Source organism: Mycteria americana, chromosome 1 (assembly GCF_035582795.1).
Source record: "Mycteria americana isolate JAX WOST 10 ecotype Jacksonville Zoo and Gardens chromosome 1, USCA_MyAme_1.0, whole genome shotgun sequence".
NCBI classification, from domain to species: Eukaryota; Metazoa; Chordata; class Aves; order Ciconiiformes; family Ciconiidae; genus Mycteria; species Mycteria americana.
Genome location: NC_134365.1, coordinates 38,478,288 through 38,504,130, shown reverse-complemented (window position 1 = coordinate 38,504,130; position 25,843 = coordinate 38,478,288). Strand labels below are relative to the sequence as shown.

Here is a 25,843-nt window from a genome sequence, read left to right as displayed (position 1 = left end):
TGAAAGTTCACTACTTTTACTAGAAGACCCTGTGAAAATAACTGTATGCAACAGATGAAGGAAGAAGTAAATGAGCCCAAACAAGAACCGATGAAGCCACACCATGAAACAGAACAAGCTTTAGAACACCACTATCAGCAAGAAAATAATACTGGATTTTAATTCCCCAGTTCCATAGACAGATGAGAAATATGGGCAGAAAAGATTCAAGCAGTGTTTCATACCCCTAACTCGGGGCGGGGCAGGGGGCATGTCATCAGAAGTAGCAGCACCAGGCACCAAACACTCCAGACAATACTTCCAGCTGCTATACCCACCCAAGAACCTGTCTTCATCCCAAATTCTCTCTCCTCTATGCCTACATTAATCTCAATGAAGCATACTCAGTAGAAGAGCAGACTTAAGAAAGAGCATATTAAGCTGCTAGGTTATTTACAAAATCATTTTTCATGATCTGTAGTTGTGGAGAGCTAAAACAGTTCTTACAATAAAGTATTCTCTTCTCCAGTTTTATTTCTACCAGGGTAAGGAAATGTTTTATAGCAACAGAATTTGCCCACACACTCTTTTACATTATATTACAAAACATATTATATTTCAATGAAGAAACAGCTGTCTGTTCTATTAGGAAAAATGGCTCAGAGGAAGTGCATTTGCCATGCATTGTAAAAATTAGTTAATACTACATTCCTTGCACACACATACACACAGGCTCTATTATAGGCTAGTGTTTATACGTAGCAAAAAGACAGGGAAAAAACCCCCCACTAAGACTGCTTTTATCACCAGTTGCAAAACATTACCAGGAGAAACGTTATACTTCAGACACCTACCAGCATTTTACAATGGGTAGAGAATACCTTCACTTGCAAAAGAATCAGAATAGGCTTCTGCAATAGCTCTTCTCCCTTCTTCTGTGTTCCCTCCCAAATACTTTAGCTCCTTATACTTTATAAGGTGAAAAACCACTCATGACTTCAATAAATGAACACAAATGACAAAAAACCAAAGATATTCAGAAGCAGGGGAAACTACCTTGAAAACATGGCAGCACAAGCAGCTCAATCTTAAATTAGGAAGTGGTCTGCTTTCCTCAAACTCCAAAGTTCAAGATAGAAAGCAAACTCATAAAGCAAGTGTTATTAAATCACAAAAGGTTTAAGAATCAATGGGAATCTGCAATTAAATATTAAATCTACTGTCACTCTGCCAAGGGGCCCAGTCTGGATAGAAACACTCCTGTGATCTCATACAAGCAGGACGGATTCCTGTCTTGAAGAGTTTCAATGTAAAAATACCCAGTTATAACCTCTTCTTCCAGACAGACTTCAGTTACAAAGTATTAGTAATATACTATAACAGCACAAATAGTTTACAGCATCCAAACATAACATTCAAATGGAGGGTACTGATAGGAGAACTCTTAAGAGACCCTCAATCATGAGAGCAAAGACATTAACAAAGTCAAGATAAATATCACACGGGGATTTTTCATATCTAAAACTGGGGTTCTGCTGTGTCTCTGTCCTTTTAACCATTCAGCACACATTGGGCTATCACTGCTTGCTGCCCTAAGATCAACAGAACTGCTGAACAATGATGTATACAAAGCCTGAACATGGCAGTAAAACTCTGAAAATAGGTGCTCTAGTGTATCCTAAGGAGAAAAAAGCTTACTCTATGCAGGACAGAGGTAGCTGCTAGCAGGTCTCTTGTCATGACAAAGATGAGCTTTCACAGAGGAAGCAGCAGCCAGCTTACCAGGAGTATCCATATTAGCTAAGTAAAAGAAGGAAGACTGTCCACCATGTATAGCAGAAGTTTGCAGAGCCCAAAACCAGGATGAGCTCAGCAGTAATTCGAGACATAACACCATTTGACTGGAAATGAATAAAAGTAGGCAATATTGAGTAACTCCCATTTTTACTCAGCTGGACTAAGACTCCTTAGAGTTCGCTAACCTTCCAGGCTGTCTACCATACCAGCTGTATTTGTTTGATAGCATTAACTAGCTGGTTCAAACAAAAATTATCTGAAGGGAACAATGGAACTACCACACAGCTATACATCACCATTATCCTTATATATATGCTTTGCCATTGGCTCCTATACTCAGCTGAAGAGTCTGCTTTAACTAAGACTTCCAATATCGTTATCATAACTGTTTATTAATTAAACAGGTTATGCCTGTTAGTTAAAAGGGTTACAGCACCAGCTTGTGGATTAAGCTGATGAATCTTCTAGCAGTACTGTGTGCACTTCTCCTGAGCCAGGTGAATCTAGAGCAGAGAAAGAACCTATCTCGGCAAGAAACTCATCTGCAGAGATGAGTTTCAGAAACAGCAAAAAAAGAGGATGGAAAGGAAGAACAAGTGACTCTTACCGAGATCTCAAAGACTGGGGACAGTAAAACCTTACCACACCATTGGCTGTTTGTAGATACATGAGAACTCTGCAGTATGTAAGCCACTACGTAGTAGTACAAAGCTAGGTGCTTAAACTATAAAACAAAGTTTACAAAACAAGATCTTAACTCTCCTTCCTCAAACCATTTATCTCACACTTAAGGAAGCATAGCTGGCCATATGGCTAGTAGTTATGATGCCAAGGTTTGTGTAAGAAGCTCAGTACATTCCCATCTCCTGAATGGCAAAGCACATCACATGTTAATTCATTCCCTTACAGAAGGGATAGGCAGACCCTATTTGGCCTTTGGTCCTCAAATCACCAAGACAGCTCCCTTCCAGGGCTCCTACTTTCATAGGATTTCCCTCCACAGTTCACTCTACCTCCAAAGGAATGACTTCAATACCACACATCCTATGCAGCAGAATAAAACAAGTCTGGATTTAACATTCCATTAGGTTTTTTTTCCCCCTACTTCACGTGCACTTGCACTGAATCTGCACATTTTTGTTGTTAGTTCATAATCAGCACCTTTAGCTGAAGGTCAAGAAAAAAATAGTATTTAAAGTTATAAATCAAAAAAAGCATTAGCCACTGCATTGCCCAGTTCCAAAGTAGACAGACACACTAGTACTCAATGTAAACAAGTTAAAAAAAAAAGTCTACAGCATTTCTGCAGGAACTACCACCTTTTATAGAAGTCAAACTTAACAGGCACTAGTCATAGTACACCTAGGATCACCAAGTCAGACTATGCATATACACACCTGCCCATTCTGAATGATTGAGCTCTCAGGAGTAGTTAAAAGGCTCATATTTCTGGTTTTCAATGAGAAATGAAAAACTACTAGCTCAAAGGACACTGTACAGACAGTACAACAGTATGGCTCTTTCAGATGTACTCAACACTCCATTTTATTTGTTCCTGAGTTTATATCAAAATGAACATGTGTTCACTATTATATACAAAATACAAAGTACCCAAACATGAATATATCCTTTAGATACAACTCAGATTCCCCACTTCCCACAGTGATTTAGGAACACCTTTATCCAAAGCTGCTTTTTCATAAGCAATACTTCATACGCTTACAAATAAGAGAAACAAAACCCAAAAATAAATAGTGAGACTACTTCCTGCTCCAGAAGCAAATCTGGATTTCTAACCTCATTTTCTCAGCTAGGCCAAGTCTCCCCAGGACAGCATAAAGTTCCTTTGACTCAAAAAAAAAAGCGCACACCTTTTCAGCTTTTTCCTTGAAATACACTACACTACGCTTCTCACCTCCAGAAGCCTCCTTGGATCATACATCAGGTGCAAACCAATACAGAAACAGACTAGGATGAACCTGATGACATACTCTCCTCCTCTTTTCAAGATCCCACCAAGGAATTTCATAAATTATTTTCTCTTATTTACAAAGTAACAGTAAACTATTTCCAAGGAATTTGCAAGAATGAGAAACAACAGAAGGCGACTGCCAGATTGGCCCTTCCCCAATAATTCAGTTTGACTGTGGATTTCCATAGCCTGAAAGAGGTTTGTCACGCATGTACCTCAGGGGTTTGTCACGCATGTACCACCCAGTCTGTCACTCAACAAAATTAACAAATACCCTCTTTGGTTGTCTGAAGCATGACACCTGAAAAAGAACAAACAGCCCACTAAACTTTTATATATAGGTCAAATACCAGAGATGAACAGAAAATTTCATGATGAATGTTTTACCATTCTCTAGAAAATATACTGGGAAAAAAAACAAACCCACACCACAACCAAGAGCTGTTTCAGACAACACTAACCAAAAAAACCCAAAACAAAACATTACACATCTACCTTTTGATATTTGAAACCCCTCATTCACAGTAAATGCTCCATTGCTCGATATCTATTGACAGGTTTCAGATCAGTTCTAGCCAGACTTCTGTTTCCTGTGACCACCAATATCTACACATTCAAGTAAAAATTTGTTTGATGAAGTTGTGCTGCGAGGTACAGGAATACTGGCCATGAGGGGCTTGTGTTGTGCAGCTTGATGACACTGAACAGACCCTGGGATAAGTATTACTGAATGAGTGTGCTGTGGTATGTTTTATTGTATAACTACCTAGTGAGATGAGGAGTATTGAGGGGACAGATGGTTAAGTTGAGTGGCTTTGATATGCAGCCTATTGAAAATATCCAAAAGCTAACAAGCAGTTATGAAGTCAATGGAGAGTCTGAGGCTTCTCCAATAAGCAAGTCAGATTTAACTGACCTTCAAGGAAACACTTTTCTATGGAGAAAAGAAAAATTAAGATCTAGATGTGGCCTTAAAATCTAGTCTGGAATAACACAACATTTATCCAACTGATCCCAGCAGTCCTCTCGTGATAAAGTTTTGTTCAGTCGACTCCCTAGCAAGGACAGACTGATGCTGCCTTTACCCAAGACATCATGAGTCCAAGTATAAAAGTTTCTTGCACTTTTTCAATAAAGAAAAGGCTAAGGGGATGTGACCTGTATATAAACCCTGTATTAAGACTTAAGTGAATAAAGGCAGTATGAAGGAAGTCTTAGTATGTATATAAAACAATTATGTTCCAACAAGCCATCTTCCAATTTTTAATTAAGTAAATGGCCTTCTCTAAGACAGAGAAAAACTGGCCTAGGAATTGGTCTACAATACTTCATTTATGAACAGTTCTATTTCTTACTTATCTAGCACACATCGCTAGAATTCAATGGATCTTGTAGACTACTTAGGAAGTTTTAATGCCACTTAATTCAATGTTAGACCTCTCTTTTTAAGCCCCTACCTCTTCTCCTGCCCACATTAAACAGCCTTCTGTATCAATTCAGTCTGTCACTCAGAGTTCATTTGAAGCAGCTAAAGGAATTTAAGACTCTAAAAAGGCAGCTTTAGTCAAGATACCGGTATCACAATATGACCCTCAGTAAGCAGAAAATTTGATCCTGTCCTCTGCAAAAAAGAATAATTCATCTCTGAAAAACTCCAGACATAACAGCACATCTCCTCCAACAAACTAGGCCCAACAGGCACACCATGTTCACCTGTTTCACATTTAGCACGCATCCACACTCACTTGCTCCTTACCCTCTCATCCTCTACAGTAGACTGTAAACACACAGCAGAACAGAGAAACAGCACTAAACAGCATTGTAGGAAGTAGAGCACAGCAGCAGGGAAAAGGTGACAATGATAAGGATACTGGAGAAAAGGACCCACTAAAACCAAAGTACAGCAGTTTGGGGCCATACTAATTTTCCTGATTACAAACAGTACCTCCTGATGAAGACATATTTCTTATTCATGCTGTGGTATGCTCAAGTAATCTAAATACACTTGATTCAATCTTCCATCTCCATTACCTACATTTGTCTTCAACTCTTCCAGCTGGGCTGAGAAGCTTACTGAACTGACAGACTTCTACAGAATCCCTTAAGTTTCTAGGAGACAATGCTAGCAATTATCAGACTACAGATGCGTGAACCCAAAGCCTTGATTTGCCTGGATTGAAAAACTGTAGAAATATTGAGACAACATCAAAGCAGTGTCTTATCTGAACAGTCAGCTGTACAAAGAGGCCATACCTGCATGGAGTCAAAGCATCAAGTTTATTTTGCTATTCCCCATTTTCTAGGTACAGCACACTGACATCAACTGCAAAGCCTTCGGGTCATCAGTTTCATTCAAGCAGTTGATGGGGTTTTTTTTTATATATTTACAACAGGACTCAACATCAGACCTTATAAACTGGAGCAAACCTTCTACACAGAAGGAACCTATATGAGATCCGCTTTAAGTTGTGCAGTGGTTCTTTGATCTATCCTTGCATCCATCAATATGCTTCTTTCCATCAGTAACACTGCACCTTTTCCAAGTTTTTCTAAATCAGAATTCTTCAGTGGACAGAAGCCATCAAGGTTACTTTGATCAGTGGCAGAGTTACACCATGTCCTCATTTATTATAATCACAGCAAAGGCGTTGCCACCTTCTCCCACAACTCTAGGCCTGCCAGCAGCAACAGCAGGAGCCAAGAAAGGCAGAGTAAGGACAAAGATACTACTACTGAAGTTCTTAGCAAACATGCGAGTGCCCTGAAAATCACTTCTTCTTCTTAATATACCTTGATTTCACAATCCCGTAACCAGTCAACTTACTCTCCTCAACCTACCACAAATCACAACAGACAACTAATTTTACCAGAGAATACAAATACCCACAAGAACTTTAAAGGTGTATGGAATATATGCCTCATTATTACAATGGACTCTGTGCTTCTCCACAGCATTGGAACAGCACTTCCATCAACAAAAACTTGATGTACTTGCTTAATTTACTTGCCTAAGCTTTTTTGTTAAGCAACCAAACAACTTTCTCAAACAGCAGCTCTGGCCTGTTCACATGTTCATACTATTTCTGAAGCACAAGTCTAGAAGCATGACAGGGATCAGTTCAGTACAATGCTAGCAGTCCTACCAGCTTAGCTGGGTAAGCAATCAAGCCAAAGTTTTGTGACCTACTACTCCCAGATGAAACACAGATGTCAAGAGGAGTTACATATACGTGATTTTTTAGAAACACAGTTGAACCCCAGGAATAGAAAGACTGCAGGCCTGATTCTCCTCTCTTACTGGGATACTTAAAGATTATGAAACAGTGCAAAGTGGGTGTCCTACAAGGCTAAATTTAAGTTCTTCAGTATCGTGGGCTCTTCCTTAAAATATTTCCATTGCATCAATTATCGCTGTATGCATCTGTCCTAAGCAGAAAGAAATGTGCATTGCACTTGAAGAACACTATTAGACTTGGCAGAGGTTCTTAACAGAAGAAACACAAGTTTGCTTTCCCACTCCTTTCTAGTCTGCAATGCTTTATAAACAGGGAAAAGTTGCAACCAGATCTGCTTTCAGATCCTATATCGCCCTTAATTTTCTCACATCAGAAACCAAATTTTTTTGAGAAAACTACAATGCACTATGGAATGGAGTGCAAACTTTCAATTAGTTTTTGATACATAGTGCAAACAGATCCTGCCAGAGCTGCATCCCTGCTCCCCAGGCAAGTAATTTTAGTTCCAATTTCTCATTACTTACTTCACAAAAAAGCACAGCCTACAACAGTAACATTGAAAAAATATCATTGTAAGAATATCTAAAGTCATGGCACAAGGAAAGTTTTGTGCATGTCTGCAAACAGCAGCACATTTAAGGTACGAATGCCAAATAAGTTAGTTCTAAGTATTCTGAACAAAGTATCAAAACACAGCTATGTCCTTAAAAAAAAAACATTCTGAAGTTGCACCATTTCTGTTTCAAATACTGATGAACAATTTTCATATTTATACTTTTATACTACAGATCTGCTACAAAGGTAAACAGACTGTTTATTATCCTTTAAGAAGGATTTCAAGTTGTCAGCCAAGATGAACTATTTTGCACTATGTAACAATTATTTGGACTTTCCTGGGTACAAGTCTTGGCCAAATTTGTTCCTCATTTTTAAGTTATTTCTGATACACCATAAGGAAGACTAGAGTTTTAAAATGTCAAGAATTCTAAGGAAATTTACCTGGCTTTACCTTATGAAGGCAGCCTAGGGTTTTTTTGATCTACTGATCTTGATCCAAAACTCACCAACCCACAGAAGTGAGATCAGCTACAAGAGAGATAAGTCTTTAAGATGCACATCAGGATTTTCTTTTGTATAACCTAGAAGAGAAATACCTGCTAACTACAGTTTAAAGCAAGATACAGAAAGTGAAGCAGAGCTATATGCCAATACGTCAATAGAAGAAGTTGTAATATTGTCAAATACAAGTCACAGTATCACTTGCAAAGCACAAGCAACACTAATAGCCACACAGCACAGGAACTCTCCAAATCTTTTAATGTCGCTTCCTCCCTTTATCTTCTCTCCTATAAATACTTCTTATCCAAAATTCATTTTCCTCCATTGAAGCCAACACTGCCAAGAAGATAGACTCTTCTGAGAAGGTGATCTTAGAAGCCAAGTAGATTTGTAACAGTTATCTGTGAAATACCACAGCACTTTAATAGTAATTTGCAGGCCTGTGAGCGTAACGGTTATCATCTTGTCTTTTATACAGCAAGTCTAACTTCTTAACAATGAAATTCCCTGCATAAGATTCCATAGAAGTTTTAATGTCTGAGAGATTTAGTCGAGAACAAAGGAACGCCAATGGAACAGAATTAAAATCTTAGAATTGTGATTTGCATAAGCTTCCAGTTACAATATACACAACTGCTAAGTCTCCCTGAATTAACATTTCAAAAACACAAGTTGTAGCAAATACAGCAAGGATTGTCCTCCTAGCAGTTGTTTTATAACATGCATCATAGAAAGACCAAAATTACTAGCAAGAGATGTCACTTTCAAAAGCCTCTCCTAATAAGAACGTAAGATATTGAACAAGACCCACCTGAAAGTTTCAAGATTAATTTTTTGTTGGTTTTTTTTTGTTACATCAGGAACTTCCCAGACAAAGTACTGGAGCAGAAACAGTGAGAGTAACTTAAACGCAACCTATTTCAGATCACAACCTTAAACAGCATCTGTACTAGTGCCCTCATCTTTCTGCAAGTATACCAGATCTGAAAACAACATCTACTGATGATATTGCTATCAACTTTCCATGAAAAACAACTTTAGAACTAGCTCCCAAGAGCAGCCACTTGAGACGCTCAGAGTAACATCACAAAACAAAACCAAAGAAGTTGGAAGAGATACCCAACTCTTCAGGGATTGAAGAACCCTAGGAAGTAGACAGAAGTCAATCCTATCATTTTCCTGACAAAATACTAGGCTGGCTAGGCAAGAAGTTGATACATTTCCATGGTATTTTGAAGGCAGGTACAAGCAAAACCTTTTACAGCAAGAGCCATGTGAATGAGGTTACCAGCACCAAGCCCAAACTGATCTTTCTTTTCACATACAACACTGACAGAGAGAGCAAGCAAAATATGCACTTATGCATTAGTTAGTCTTATGTAAGCTTAAGAGTAGTTTAATTTCAATGGTTTAATATGCTTTAGGAAAAGCCCCATAGATATTTATCTGCATTTTAGACAGCTAAATGCATAAAAACCTCAAGCATAAATGCTATGCTAAATGCATAGCACCTCAAGTGACCATACGTAAGTTAGATACAGAAGAATTAGCTCAATTCTGATTTGTCTTTGAACATTTTATGCCGCATGTGCAGAAAAACTAAAGCACTTCATAGCTATTTTAGAGCTCTGAATAAGAAATCATTTTAACATTACGCATGATATAAGTGACAATCCTCTTCTTGGTGTTTTCTGCTTACCACTTCTCATCTGTGTTATTTTACCTGGCCTAAATTCAACCCCACCACCTAGTTTTAAGCCTCCCCCACTACACGCACCTCTTCTGTTCTCAGATTACAGCCTGACAACTATTGTAAGTGCCAATATTGGGTGTACTTGGTGATAAATATTTTTCAATGTCACACACATAATATCACTTTATTTTGATTGTATTTTATTTTAGGTAATGAACAATTAAGACAACCAACATTAAGCTCATTGTGCATCATTCCCTAAAAAGTTAAAATAAGAAGCCAGCCAAATATACAAATAACTGCCTTTTTTGTTTTCTTACAGTAACTATGATAATTATGGAGATGGGTATAGTGCAACTCCACTGAATCCTAAAACCTTTTATGATAATAGTTTGAAGTTGAAAATAACTGAGTTTTTCACAACCAAATCACTCTCAGCCAACAGAATCTTACCTACAGCCACCTAAAACAGAGGAAAAAACTCAGTATCCAATCACCTAACTGAAAGGTTGTTTCTTGAGATACACTATTATTTTTTAATAAAAATGTATTAATCCATTCTGCTTCTATAAAGAAAACAGACAATACACCCACATAAGCATAAGAGCCAAAGGACCCAGATTATGTTTAAGCATAGGGAAGCATCTAATAGATGACAGGTTTCTTTCCCTTCCCAGTAGCAATCAGTTTTTATTGGCCTGTCTTGTCTGTTCTTGCCTGTTCTACAGACCTACCATATTTTCATTGCATATGCCCATTTGAGAAGTAAGAATTTAGTGAGCACGTGCTGAGCATATGGGCAAGGTAATTCCCTGCTTATTCCCACATTACTTAAAAGAAGCAGCCTGCTCCTCTTCCTATCAAAGGAGCTAGCCACAAAATCCTCTGCTCCCATTTGTTATGTTGCAAAGCCTGGGGCTGTGAGGCACGAGGACAGATGAAATGTGAGTGCCACTGCCAGAACAATTCTTCAGGAAATCCACTTTCAGGAGTTCCGCTGAAAAGAGGAGTAGGAACAGGCCAAGAACTGGTTTAATTGAACTACCAAGCGACACCAGACCTTTGGCTGGGCAGCCTAACCTAAGCAGAAGGGCAGAAGAGAACAGTCTTCCCTGTATTATCAGTTCCAACTGGGTTAACTTTTTAAGAGCAATATACTCAACACAGTGATCCCACATGCTCCATAGGAAAGTTCACACATTCAGAACAAAGTTTTCTTCCAAGACAAAAAGTTCAGAGTGGATTTCTTTTCACAGTATTATTGCTATCTGCATAGCTGAGACATCCAGCTTTATCAGTCAGCATGGCAGGTGAGTTTTACTCAACCACTGAATTTGACAGACAGAAAGTTTACCCCAGGAGGCTGAAAGACCTTCTCCCCTATTAAAAACCATCAGATTTCAAGACTAGAAAAAAAATCTCATACTTATTAGTAGAATTACACAGCTTATCAGTACATAAAAAAGTTTATGTACGTCTCTAGCAGTTATGGCCAGAAGTTAACCACAGAATATGAGTATGAGTAGTCCCAACAGTCACACTATACTGTATCTAATTTTAGCCCACCTGCCTATGTTCACCGCCTTCCCAAAAAAACAAGACTGAACAAACAGTAGTTAAGAGCCACGTGGACAGCAATGAAACCACTGCAAATGCTTAAGTCCTTGCTGCTACTGCCCTTCCTAAATTCTTTACTCCCCCCTCCAAAGAGGGCAAAACAGAATTAAGAACTATTCTGCTACCATAACGTAATGAATAACGTTCAAAAGGGAGATGGTGGGGGACGGGACAGACACACCAGCCCACACTGCTATTTCTGCCCTGTAACATCTAGCAGATCCCAATCTAACACTGGGATCACTCCTTACAAGGCACTGTATACATGCCCACACATGAGTATATAAATCCTCTACTATCTATACAAAGAAATACATGCATGTGTATACACCCCACACACCTTCCTCAATCATTTGAAGAAAAATGCAAGTCCCCAAGGACCTTCTAATGCTCTCACGTACCAAAACTAGCTTTTTGGATAATTTTTCATTGCTCCTGGTGAGAAATTAAGACACCAATGGCATGATTTTTCTTTCTAATGTTAGAATCTCCACTGTCGATTTCAGAGCAGCCAAGAATTGAATTAGCATGAATCACCACCCTTAGGTGGTACGTTTCCATTTTCATATGCTTTGTGAATAGAAAATGGTAGTTTCTAAATCCATTCCAAGAAGTTACTTTCACATATTAAAGAAGCTCCCAAGTAATTCAGGATTCAAAAAAGGATGTTCTGAAATTCAAACTAAAGCACAACACTATTTCATGTATAATCATACTCTCAACTAAATTTAGAAAAAAGTACGTATTAGAAAACAACACACAATAGGTCCAGCATTCACTGCACAAAGTTTGTTGTGTGTAACATCATCTCAACCTAGCATCCTTTTCAAGCCTCCATACATACACATAAAAGAAAACAACCTGTTTTATTACCAAACAATTACAGTCAAACCTTAGCCCTGCAGGAATCCCAGGTATCTAAATGTGCATGATTACTTCTGTGAGATTAGCATAAAGCCTTACCTCGTCAATTCCCTATTAACCATACATCCATTACATTGAACAAAACACATAAAACTGCTTTGTGAGGAAAACATGCTAGAAAACAAGGTATCAACAGATTACAGCAGGAAATGCCAGGATTTGAGTTTATCCTCAAATGTCTTGCAAGCTTATCATACCAGCTTGCAAGGAAAGACTATGCTTAAGGAAAGACAATTTCTCTGTGCTCCATCCTGTATAGAAAGATTACACCAAGGTGGAACCCAGAACTGCTCAGTAAGGGATGTCTGGGAACGCAAAGGTGAACGAATAGTTGTATATCCAGTTGCAGAAAGAAACTGCTCTTACCCTTCACCTAATACTTACTGTTGACTCCCACATCCTCAGCTACTCCAGAACCTCTCATTCTCAGGTATGTGAATCCCAGTATCAGAAAGAACAAGCATGCAGCAGTTAAGAGGAACATGGACAGGTAATGTGCACTGAAGCCTCCAGTGGTGGATACCTCCTCTCTTTTGAACTGTTGGAGAAGCTCCTCCTCGGGCTCTGAGAGATTCTTCTTGTAGGTGTTTTTCAGGTAGGTATGATTTGAACCCGTATGATTGGAGTGGTTGAGTCTAAGGGAGGAGGTGGTTCCACCCGGGGGAAGGCTATTAGTAGCTGAATAGATCCTGGATTCAACATTATAGCTACCAGCAGCACCGCTGAGAACATGATTATTGGTCGCTTTCCTAATGGTGCCTGGAGGGTCTGTGATTTTACTGCTGTCCACGTCCGTGAGCGGTGGCGGCAACACCAATACTGTAGGGGATTTCTTAGGTAGGCCAAGGCGGTATCTGGGGCTGGGAGGACTAGAGTCCAGATTTTCACATCCTCCTCCTCCCCCCGCCGCCTCCTCCTCCTGATTTCTGCCCCTGTCTAGACTCCCGGCAGCAGCTGCCTCCGCCGCCGCCGCCCTGTCATTCGTTACGACTACACCAGCACCGCAGCCTCCGCCAGCCCTTTCTTGGCCCGTCTCCATCACGCCAGCGCCGGCTGCAGCGCATTTGCTTGTTATGAATGGAGCAGGAGACTTGCTGAGGCTCCGTCTGGGCCGGCGAACTGCGGACTCCTCCTTCGGTACCTGCTGCTTGGCCCTCGCCCCCGCCGCCTCCTCCTCCTCCTCCTCCTCCGAGTCAGAGTACTTGTCCCTGCTGCCGCCGTAGGAGAGGAGCCGGTTACCGTTCACGGTCCGGTTCTTCCAGCGCTGCTGCTCGCTCTCCTTCTCCTCCTCCTCCTCCTCTTCCTCGTCCTCCTCCCCTCCTTCCTCGTCGCCGTTCCCGGGCTCCCTCACACCCTGAGCCGCCGCCGCCGGTCTCCTGGCCGCCGCCCCCCACCAGGCGTTGGGCTTCCGCCTGGCCGCCTCCTCCGGGGGGGAGCTGTTACTCACGCCGCAGGCGCCGTGGGGGGCGGCGGGCCTCAGGCCGCGGAAGAGGGGTGAAGCCCGCTCCCTCCTGCTGCCGGCGCCGGCCTGGCTCCGGGGACTGGTTTCCACATCCGACTCGTCCGAGCTGAAGCCCAGCAGCACTTTGCCGCCCCCGGCAGGGGGTGCTGCGCGGCTCCGGCCGCTCCCGGCGGCAGCCCCGGGGAGGTAGGGGTGCTCGGCGCCCACCAGCCGCGCGCCCACGCCCGAGGCCGCTCGCCCGGGGCCGCCACCTCCGCCCGGCGCCGCGCCGGCCCCCGTGTTATTGTTGTTGCTGTTCCGGGTCTTGTTGGCGCCGCTGCGGGCCCCAGCCCGCTCGTCCTCGCGCAGCTTCTTCAGCTTCTTCAGGTAGACGGGCCGGGTGCTCTCGGTGACCGGCCCCGGGGAGAAGCCGAAGCGCCTCAGCTCCGAGAAGAGCTCCTCGTCCGTGAGCTGCGCGGCCGTCGCCATTTTCCGCTCCCCCGCCGCCGCGGCGTTTCCTACCCACGCGCCGCGCCGCGCTCCCCGCCGGAACTGACGCGTGCGCACTCGGCTGTGGCCTAGACCTGCCTGTCACCCCGCGGGCGCCGCCCGCCGGGGCCGGGGCCAGACGGGGGAAGGGGGGGCGGGGCCGCGCGGCGCCGGCGGCCCCTCCCCCACCCCGCCGCCCAGTAACGGCTGGCGCGCGGGGGGCTGGCGCCGGCGCGCGCGGCGCCGCGAGCCGCCCCTGCGAGAGACGTCGGCGCGCCCGCCCGTCGCGCGGGGCCTCGCGCTGCGGCGGCGGGGGCGGGGGCGGCCCGGCCCGGCGGGTCCCGCTCCGCCGCCGGCTGCGGGGCGGGGGTTTTGGGGCGGGGATCGCGCCGCGGCGGCGGCGGTTAGGGGCGAGGAGGGCACCCCCGGACGGGCGGCACCCCGCAACCGCGCGCGGAGCCGGTGGGAGGCGTTTTCGGCCGGGTGGGGAAGCGGCGGCGTGCGTGCGGCGTGCCCGGCCCCCGCGGGGCTGGGGGCGCCGGACCCGGAGGTGCGAGAGCGGGAGACGGCAGGGGTGCCGGCCGTCGCTCTTGGAGCTGGAAGGGCAGATCTAGCCACAAACGCGCTGTTTTATGCACGCCTGTAAATAGACGTTAAAACGTGATTGCTAGCTGAATGTCTGATTACTTGGGGATAAACTGCAGGGCAAGGGACGGACCGAACACCAAACGTCCTTTAACGCCACTTCCAGGTTACAAATTCAGCCTAACGATGGCTGAAAACGTCCAAAGAGCCCCGGTGCCCACCTTTCTTGGGCCTTTCCCCAGGTGGCAGGCGGTGTCCTCGCGTCCGCCGATGCGCTGGGTGAACTTTTTCACAAGTCCGACATCAGGGCAACGCGGCTGTGAGGAGACCCGCGAAGTGTAACGGTATGAATGCTCTGAGAAGCTGCATCCGCGCTGTCAGTGGCTGAGCACCACCCTCATTAAGTTTGCAATCGCCTGGATGTATTTAGCTCTTTTCTTTGGGAAAATACAGTCTTTCAAATACATTACAGTTGAAACTGTCTGTCTAACTACATACAGCAATGTGTGCTTGTCAAAATGATTGTGCCAATATAAATTTCTCAGAGCGTGAGGCGTGCGCTGGCCCTGTCTGGATTGGCCCTTTGGCTGCAGAACCTCATGTGGAGGCTTGAAAATCGCCTTCTGACCTGTCTGTCTCTGTCTGTCCATCCCAAATGACAAAACCCTGGGCTTACCTACTGCTTGTCACAAGTGCAGGAGGCTTGAGTTTCCATTTTGACCTAACTGCCTGGCCTTCTAACACCATGTGCAGAAGTAGTCCAGAAACGAGATCCAACTGCAGGACCAGTTGTACGTTTCCCCCTCACAGTCTGCTACAGTGAGGATAGTGTGCACGTACCCTGCTAATGTCAAAACTGAAGTTGCTAATCTTGTTATTGAGGAACATTTGCAGAGTAGGAGCTAAGGTAGCTGTGAGGCAGCTATGTGCTGAAGATCAAGCCAAGTCTACAGAGCCAGGAGAGTGGCTTTAAGCCATTTTTCATGATGATGGTGATGATGGTGAGGATGAATGGTGATGATTAACTCCTGTACCCCACTCTCCATTTCTGACCAGCCACACCTGGGAATGCAGAACCTGTCCTATTGTTCATCCAAGCCTCCTTTAACACAACTCTTCTGAGGCTGAGAATCACTAGACAAGGGTGTGTATTACTGGTGTGGTCTACGTGGCACCACTGTGCACAGCCTCCTCCTTGTTTCCCTGGCAGAGGAACCATTTCACACACAGCGGTATTGTGCATTGGAGCAGCGCACAGAACTCCAGCTATAAGAAAGATGACACTCAACATGAACTCCGTTGCGCATTAAACCGCTACATAAATGCACCTGCTCCAACCTATCTCCCAACCTATAGTAGCTAATTGATATCCCAAATGCCATAAAAAATGCTTCTGACATTCCACTCCTCCTCCTCAGTGAGAAGCAACCCACACCTTCCACTGGCTATTTGGGATACGTGTTTGAATATGCCTCCCCACGTTCAGTGCTTGCCTCCGGCTACCTATGACACTGGCCAAACCAACGGCAGTCAGTCCCACACCAGGTACCATTCTGACAAGCGCACTTCTGGCTAGCGCCCACTTGGGCACCTTCCTTCTATTAGAAGAATATATGCTGTCCCACAGGAGGTGAAGATCCTGTGATCTTACCAATGGAACACCTATGTTCTGTCTCTTTATTACAGCAAGGGCATGAGTTAATTTATCAACCTGTTTGCTTAGCAGCAGGAGGGCAGTAAATCCTATAAATTGTTAGCAATTGAATAATCTCCTGCAGAACTATAGCATGTAGATACACAGAACAGCTGACTGAAAAGTCTGTATATTCCAAGTCATGCTTTAAAATCTGTGTGCCAAAATATTTTGAAATGTTTCAAAAATATGTCTTCTGGTTGATACTGAAGTAAGGATACTTCCACTACCAGTCCAAAATCTCCACATTTCTTTAATAGTGTACATTAGTATCAATATCAATACCTCATTAGTATCAATACCTCCACGTAGTAAATTTTTAAGTAGATACTGAAAGTAGATACTTTTTTAAAGGTAAATGTTGACTGCAGGGGGTGTGGAGACTGTTCTTCGTCAGGAAAAAATTGGCTGTTGGTTTTGAATAAGACATTTTGTTTTATATTTTCCCTCTCATCCTTAAAGGACTAGTGTTCCCAGGAAACTGCCAGTCCTTCCCTTGGGTGAAATGGTGTTCTCTGGAAGTTAGCAACCACATTTCTGTCGACCTCATTGGACTGGGATGTGAAGTTGTATCTTAATACCTCTTTTCCCTTTCTTTCCTGATTCCAAGTTTGTGTGATGTTTATGCATTTTTGTAAGTACTTAGAACCTATGAATGACAGTTGCCTTTTTAGGGTTAGCATGTCTCTTACTGCAACTTCCTCTAGCAACTAACGCAACCCGGTCTCTATACAACTCACTGTTGCATATCTGAAGCATTTAGAAATCATGAATCACATCTAAAAGAAACATCCTCTTGTAAAACTCGCAATATTGTAAATGCTGGTGTCTTTCTATTTACCTTTTGATTTTTGAGCCTTAAAGTATGCTCAAATCACATTCACATTCTCTTAGGAATGTGATGTTAATGAAGAGTAGGAATGTGCTTTTCCTTTCTTTTTTAATAAAAGTGGAGATTGTCAGACAATCGCGGAACTCCAGGAACTAATACAGTTACTCTTAAGACAGTATGTATAGGAAGAAATCACTCTTCACTATGAAAACAAACTGTATTAATCTATTTTTAAACATATTTACTCTGGTTTATCCGGTTGTTTCAAATAGTACATGATGAACATGAAATAACTTTCTGCTTATAAAACTGAATGGGCTTTTTACTAAGAAAACTAATTTTTAAGTATTACAGCTGCTGCCACCATGCTAGTTCTGTGTGAACAGACATGTTCACACAGAACATGTGTTCACACAGAACATGTGTGAACTCTCATTACAAAAACTCAAGTGGAAGTTGTAAGGAGGAGAAATAAGAACTGAAAAGAGGGATGTTTTTCAGTTCCTTTTTTCCCTCTTTTCAGTTCTTATTTCTCCTCCTTACAACTTCCATGTGAGTTTTTGTAACGAGAGTGAATCCATCTTTGTTAAAGTTAAGAGTGGTGTAGTGGTAATAACATGTACCATTTGTTTATGTATTGACCATGCCGTTCTGCATGTAAGCCTGTGTGTTTTGCTGACACATCTTTTGCTGACATGCTTTTCTTTCCTGAGGGCATCCTATTAATGTTCAAAAGGCTTATGCCGTCTCTTGCCTTTGCATTGCTGCTTATTTGTGGCTAAGATGTGGGCACCTGCAAGGTATCTAATGCTCACACTTCCCATGTAGTGCCGGACTGTTTGCATATTGCAACAGCGTGAGCACAGTGTGCTAGATACCCTACGTCCTGCAAAGAGGCCATGTGTTTCCACATTACAGTTCTTGTCCCACAGTGGTTCCACTCCCACAAAATGTGTGATGACCTGCTATGACTGTGCAGTTCTTGTCACTAAAAGTGAACCATCTTAGGTCAGAAGTCTGAGACTTCATAAGGCAACAGAATCCCCTCCTGCAGTTAATACTTTACCTTTTATATCACCTATACTGATCCATGGAATAGCATGTTCTCAATTGGGTGTTGATCCCTGATCAGATCATATGATTCCTGGCTCACTTTATTATGTCTGTATTCCTGGGTACCGGCCATTTTAATGGGACTGTTGGAGGCATTACTGCTGACTCTGTATGTTGAAAAAAAATCCACAAAGCAGAACTCCAAATCCTTAAGACTGGCTTAAAAAACTGTATTTATTTAAAAAGGACAGTTTATTTACATATGTGCCTTTCACTAAAATTTGCTTTATGCGTTCAGTTCTTCTCTTAGGAACCAGAAAGGCTAGGTATATTTATTTTAAAACCCGAACCTGAGCTGTCCAACTCCCCAGGAACTGAGCTTGAAGAAGAATGCCAGCTATCGGAAGACAGGAGATTTCATGACAAAGTGTGACAAAGAAATAATAAGAAAAAAAAGCTAATAGGAAAAAAACCAACAATAGAGACAAGGGCTTTAGGAACAAAACAAAGAAATAATAGTGGCTAAAAGCTGATGTTTATTATGGTAGTCAATTTTTACCTTCCAGCCTCTTTTTTTCGGGAAGCTAGCAGAAACATTGTAGTCACAGAGAGGCAGATGAATGAAATCATGAATGCAGATGAATGGTTGAGGCCCATCCTGAAGTTACTCAGAGAGAATGGATAAATCTCGTAAGTAGGACAGTATCAAAATGTCACTCAGCTGTTGGTCCCTAAAACCTTCTTGCCCTGTTATCTTATGTCTCAGAGTAATTCTTGCTAGAAGACTACTGCATGCTGTAATAGAGAGTTCTAAGTGGGTGACAAATCAGTGGTGTAATTCATTCTCTAAAGCATTGCAGTAGATTACATCCAGAGTTTTTTGTTTAAATTGGAAAAGGAAAAACTGAAGCTGAGCTTGGTAGTCAGGCAGAGTATTTTTCATATTGGTTCACTACTCTTAACATACAGAAACTCTGGCTAGGTAAAACACATATTTGCCACCCAGAATTGGTGGAGGGAGGTACTTCTACATATGTATAATACTCTACCAGCACAGTTGTGGCCAAAAGTTGTGGCAATACACTATTCTGGCTTTTGAGCATCTACTGTCCTATTATTAGGTGTCCCTTGCAAATATTTTCAAGGTCTAAGGAATGATAAAAACTAGAGATGCATCCTTAATCACAGGAGAATACTGGGAAGGGATCCTGTCTGTCTGAAATCCACAGAACCCTGAAAACGTGGAGATGCCTCATTTCCTGCATTCCTGTACCTTTCTTACTTAAGGAAATACCTGTGAGCACTATGCAGGATGCAGACACGTTGAATATACCTGGTGAGATTTTTTTGTGATGTCCTAAACAACCTTTAATATGGGTGTAGACATGGCACGCTAGCCTGGGACCTTGATAGCGTTCGGTGGCAACGTGAAGAGCAGCGTAGACATAGCCACAAAGAGCTCACTGTTTACAATTACATCCCTGACTTTGATCCAAGGCAAATGTCTTGAAAACTTACATTTATTTCATTCATCTAATAATGTTTGAAAGAAGAGCCATCATTCATGGAACAGAAAAAATGAAGTTTACATTTTACATTTTCATTTAAGGCTAATTGTGTAATGCATTTTTTGTGCCACAAAGCTCTAATTTCAGTTTATTCAATGAATAAGCAGAGTATAAATACATACAATAGACAAAAATAATCAAATCAAAGAAGTTCAGAATAGGCCCACCATTCTGCTTTCCATCCATGTCATTTGGCTGCTGCAAAGCACTAAATTCAGTGTGTTCCAGACAATTATTGGTATTACTATCTAAGCTTGTTTAGCACTTGGAGACCTGACCCAGTTTCATTGCTCTCTGGTGCCTGGCACTGTGGAAACACAAGAGAAGATATTCCCTGTCTTTTGAGGACACACTTGCCTCCATTACCTCCCACCTGAACTGCAGGCAAGATACACAAGCAGGAAGCCAGCAGCCCTTAGAAAATCCCATGTTCCTATGGAAAGCACTTGTACATCTCAGCAGCGCAGACTGCCACAAGCATCTCAGTCTCTCCTGCTCTCAGCTTCTTACTGAGTATTGCATCAATCCTCCTGTTGCTAGTGCTCACTGGTGTGGACCTGGCATATTTAAAAGATTTCCTTAAGCTGCGTAATTTCCACTGTCAGTAACTCCACTCACATAGAAAATTTCTCCCATACAGGAAGGAAGAACTTCCGTAAGAACCATTCACAGACAATGGGAACAATGTCTCACTGGCCCTAAGGACTACCATGTCCTACTCAAAGTACATGCCGTATTTCTAGAACTTTGTTTTCTCTCGTAAAAATCAAGTACATTTAGGGAGTGTAAATAACAACCATTTTTGGCCTACAGGTAAGTTATCCACATCTCCATCTAAAAGCAGCATGGTCCGACCTGAACCAAAGCTTCTGTGTCACACATCATCTCTAGCGTGCACCACACATTCCGGTTGTCTAACACATGTAGATGTCATCACTGCACTCAGTTCCCCTCTGTGAGAATGAGGCACTAAAAGTTTTCCTTCACCACTGCTTAGCTGTCCTCCCCAAACTATGCTGCTAATGGCTTCTGCCCCATTGCTTCAGCTTCTACTCTGTGGGGTATGACATGGCAGCAAGCCCAACAGGGTGCTGCATTCATCCATCCTTCAAAGGTGCCAAACACAGTATGCCTGGTCACTCAGCAGGGAACATGGGCAGTGCATGGCAGAGAGGACCAGATTTCACCATTTTGAAAGGTGTGTAAGGCATCTGCCTTCTGCTCAGGAAAAGGTGGCTATAACCCCAATACACATTCTCCCCCTACTACTCCTCTTAGGTCAACCCAAATGTAAGCAAAGTAAAGTGTTCTTCAGAGCCGGGCTACTTGTTGACACTGCTGAGCATCTTGGTTGGAGAATGGAGGTAAGAATGCCAAGAAGCTGATGCCCTGGCCCCATGATAATGTCCTCCAGTTATGGGGCCTTTTGTTCTTAACTCTACATGATCATTACAGGTCAGAGATCTGCCTCTCCTCTTCTCTGTGAGACTTCATATGAAGGCTGGATCCTTCAAGTCCAGGATGTACCATGTAGCATCCTGTCCAAAGGTTTTATTTACTTTCTTAGACCAGAGACACATCTGACAAGCTACTCTTGGTTATTGTACCTGACCTGAAAAAAGATGACCTTCACCTTGCTGAACTTGCATTAGAACTGCAGTCCTTTTACTGTAAACTGTTGGACCAGCTCCAATATCACTTCTGGGAAATCCTCACAGCAGCAAAACCCTAGTCTTCTCCCTGTATAGCCAGACAAAAGCAATGCTTTCTGCCAGCTCTCCAGCTCACCTCTCCATGCCTCTATAATGAGTTGGGCTAGAATGGAACACCTCCTTTTTCTTGTGGAAAAGAAGCATAAAAAGGGGAAAAAACCACATAGAAATTAAACAGGGAGAAACAGTAGAAATAGGAGAAAGAGTATCAAAAAGAAGTAAGAAAGTTAAAAGGAATAGAAGAAAGCAGAGGGAACAGCAGAAAGTAGTAATAGCAAAATACACGACAAATTAAAAGCCAAATACTGAAATGACTGCTTTGTACCACATGAGGCTTTGTAGGACAGTGTAGAGGTGTCCTCATAAGAGATTCTTACAAGGAATCCTAGGGGAAATGTTTGGAGGAGCTCTATGTGCATATGGGATGAGGTAGGGCAGGGGAGAGAAGGTGTTTTTCTGCTATTCATCCACGCTGCGTAGGGAGCAGTAGCTGGAGGAGTGAACTCTCCTCTCATCTGCACCATGACTTCATCTGGAGTGCAGACAGTTGTGCTCCAGATGTCTACGGAAAAAGAGAATAGTATTTGCAAGGCTGAAGAATTGGGGGCCTGTAGCACACAGGCAATGTACCCTCCAAGCAACAGAATAGAGGCTTGTCTAACTTACCACTTTCTATCATCTATGGACACAGGTTTCCCCTGGCTAAAATTAGTCCTTGTGAAAAGCTTCCGGGAAAAAATAAACACAGCAGGAAAAATAAAATATTACCTAATATAACGGTGTGCTGAACAAAAAATTCTCCCCTGCAAGAAAGAAATTCTCCCCTGTGAGAAAGAATGAACCATCCATGTATCTGGCCAATGTACTAGTGGAGGGTTTTCAGCCAGTTGTGATCTTAAAAAAAAGCTTACATTAAACGTTCACTTCAGTGTTAGCAGAATAAAGGACCCAAATGACTCACCTAAGGTCATAAAGAAGACTGTGGCAGAGCTGTAAACTGAGTTAATGTCATGAGCACACCAGACGGGAAATGAAGAGCCTTGTTCTTTGCTCTTGGCTCTGCCACTGACTTGCTGTGTGGCAAGTCACTTCCTCTTCAGGTGATTCAGTTTCTCCCATAGGCAAATGGAAATAATGATTCATCTTTGCAAAAGTCCTTTAAGAATGAAGATGGAAAATGTTATAGAAGAGCGAAGCAGGAATTCCATTCCATTGCTTTTCCCAGCCCATCATTTGTCCTCTTCTTACTGGATTTTTTTGGAGAATGATGTCTTTGTTACTGTGAATGGTATTCTTGTTAGAGATAATAAAGCTGCAAATTATATAGCAAAAGCATGTTAATGAATTAAATGCCGGATGACTTCTAGTATATGCTATAAACAAGCAAAAGATGTGCTAAAAGAAAATTATCTATGTTGCAGAGTCAGTCAGGCAAGAAATGAAATGCCAGTTCTCTACTCAGTCTGGAGGAAAAAGCAGTATGTGACTAAGTAATTTAAAAAGTTGTCATAATATAAGCAGAAACAAGGTGGGCATGTATTGTTAGACCCTTAGAGGTGTGCTGAAACAGGCACAGGTAGAAGAACTGAATGAGAACATGTTAGGTCATAAAAGGAAGAGTATAATTTTAAGTCAACAACTTTGTTTACAGTAGAAACAAGAAAACATATAGCAGTTGAGGTAAGGCCCTATAAGAGGACAAAAAGGAGTACAGGCCTTACTTTGTGGGTTGGTACCCAGGGAAAATTAATTAACTCTGCTACAAGCCTCAGGGAGTAACACGGGGAAGACTGGCAAACCAAAGTTTTCAAATGAGCCTTTTGTAATGTATTCCTTATCTTCCAAGTGTCCAAGTTCAGATGTACTTAAGACTAGTTTTTAGAAATGCTAATCATTCACAAATCTAAATGAAATGTACTGGAAAACCATTTAGAAAAATATAGGATGGAAACTTTTCCAGCTAAGATCTATAATAGCTGTTATTAATTACTTGAATTAAAGTTTTCAATATCATACATGCACATTTGCAACCTAGTGTCCACCTGCTATTTGTTATAACCATATGAAAACCTACAAAGAGCCAATTAGCCAGCTGTACCTTATATTGACCAAGATGGTACCTTCAAATTAATGCTTAAATCTACATTTCACATATGCAACTGAACATACATAATTTAGAAATGATGTTTCAATTTTATTTATAAAATGTTTAAACCCTCTGGCATTGAGAATATTGTGCAATTTCAGTAAAAACAATACCCAATAGGTCTTAAACATAATTTTGGTTTTGCTCTTACCCAGGGAAGTTTTCCATGCTCCTTCATCCTAAGCTCAAGGACAACTCTGTGCCCATTCTTAGATGCATCTGGACCTATTTTGGTGATCTGAAAGAATATAAATATATGTATGAAGCTGAATTGTTCCATGAAAACAGTAGTTGCTTCAATTGCTTCCATATATTTTGCATGATGCTATGACATTTATTTTATATCACTGCCTTGTAATTTGGTTCTAGCTTTCTTTTATAACATATCTTTCCTTTCCATGGCTTTTTTACTGCCTCTCTGGAGCATTTCCTATTTAAATTATCATTTACTGAAGCCATGCTTTAGGACCTATTACTCCTTGCTCCTTCCCCTAGGAAACGTTTTACTATGCACAGTTCAGCATTTTTTATATCATTTTACATCATTCATATTGACATTGTGTTGGCTGTACAAGTTCCCTCATTCATTCTGTTAACTGTGGAAGTCTGGGTCCTTTTAAATCTATCTGCAGTTGCATTAGGATTTTCTGAAGAACTCAGGCCAGACAAAAGTCTCTAAATACATGTTGTAGATAATGTATACATTTTAACGCTCTCATTATCCATCTGTTGCTCTCAGAATTCAAGTTTTACTTTCAACTTTTCCATAATCTCACATTATTTCTTCTCCTTTTGCCATCTAGTAATGCTGCAGTGCTGTAACTTATGTAATGAACGGATTGCTGAGGGTCCGTACAAATTCCAGATACTCCATCACTCCCTTCACTAAATCTCTTCCTTCTATGGGTTTCTGTATGGGATTTATTTGTCCTAGCATACCCGTTCTGCTTTGCCTGTTTGGTACTCACTGTGGGGTGCTCAGTACTACATGAACTATGCAATTCAAGAACATGCTGTCTGTAAAGGAGAACATTAACTTATTAACAAACATGCTACGACGTTGCTGTTCTCGCTCTGCTTCAGGTGCTGCCTGTGTAGTCTGGAACCAAAAAGGCTCTTGTTCATTCTCCACAATCTGCCATGTGTGTAAAAAATATTTCTGGGTCCTGGCTATTGAGCAAACTTCCATCTCCAGGAATTACTATGACAAAGAGAAATCCCAGTGTTGAGCTTTCTAAGCAGTGTAGTCCTTTTGCATCTCATTCAGGCAACCGCTGTCACTACCTGCCGTAGACACAAACCCAAAAGCCCTCTGGAATGCCTACTGCTTTCAGTAAACAAGCAGCACCAGCCTTCTGCAGAGATTCAGAATTCTCTTATTTTCTCAGAATACCCTATTTCACAGAATCACAGAATCGTGTAGGTTGGAAAAGACCTTTAAGATCATCGAGTCCAACCGTAAACCTAACACTACCAAGACCACCACTACACCATGTCCATAAGCACCTCATCCAAACGTCCTTTAAATACCTCCAGGGATGGCGACTCAACCACTTCCCTGGGCAGCCTGTTCCAGTGCTTGATAACCCTTTCAGTGAAGATTTTAATTTTAATTTTAATTTTAATTAGATAATTTTCAGACGTGTCATTGAGTAAATATGGAAGAACTTTAATGCGATTAAAAAGGTTTGTAATTATTATGTTTAATGCCAGGCATGTCATATTCTCTTGCTGATTGGATCCTCTCATAGTTTTTGAATTTGCCAACACCCTGTCCTTCTACATCTGTTACTGCATTTCTTCTTTCAGCTTTCTTCCCTGCATGTGGAGAATTACAGCCCTTGGCATTCAGTTCCTCAGCTCCTTTACCCTTCATTACCAAAGGGACTGAAAAGCCTTTACCCTCAGTCCAGATGTTTTGACTCTCTGTACCCACTCCCACACGAAACCCACCTCTTAGTCTGCCCCATGCTGAGGCAGCAGAAAGTCCACAAAGATTTTATTCCCTCATGTGCAAGAAATTAAGCTTAGCAAGTGTAATAAACAT

At 42.1% G+C, this 25,843-nt stretch overlaps 1 protein-coding gene across 1 annotated transcript in view; it reads right to left on the bottom strand.

Moving 5' to 3' along the window:
• Window positions 1–14,291, bottom strand: part of LEMD3 (LEM domain containing 3) — a 52,109-nt gene extending 37,818 nt beyond the window's left edge. The window contains exon 1 of the mRNA XM_075495090.1: window positions 12,662–14,291. Within this exon, the coding sequence (XP_075351205.1) occupies window positions 12,662–14,207 (1,546 nt within the window). The 5' untranslated portion in view covers window positions 14,208–14,291. The remainder of the gene's footprint in view (window positions 1–12,661) is intronic.
• Window positions 14,292–25,843: the final 11,552 nt, after the last annotated feature.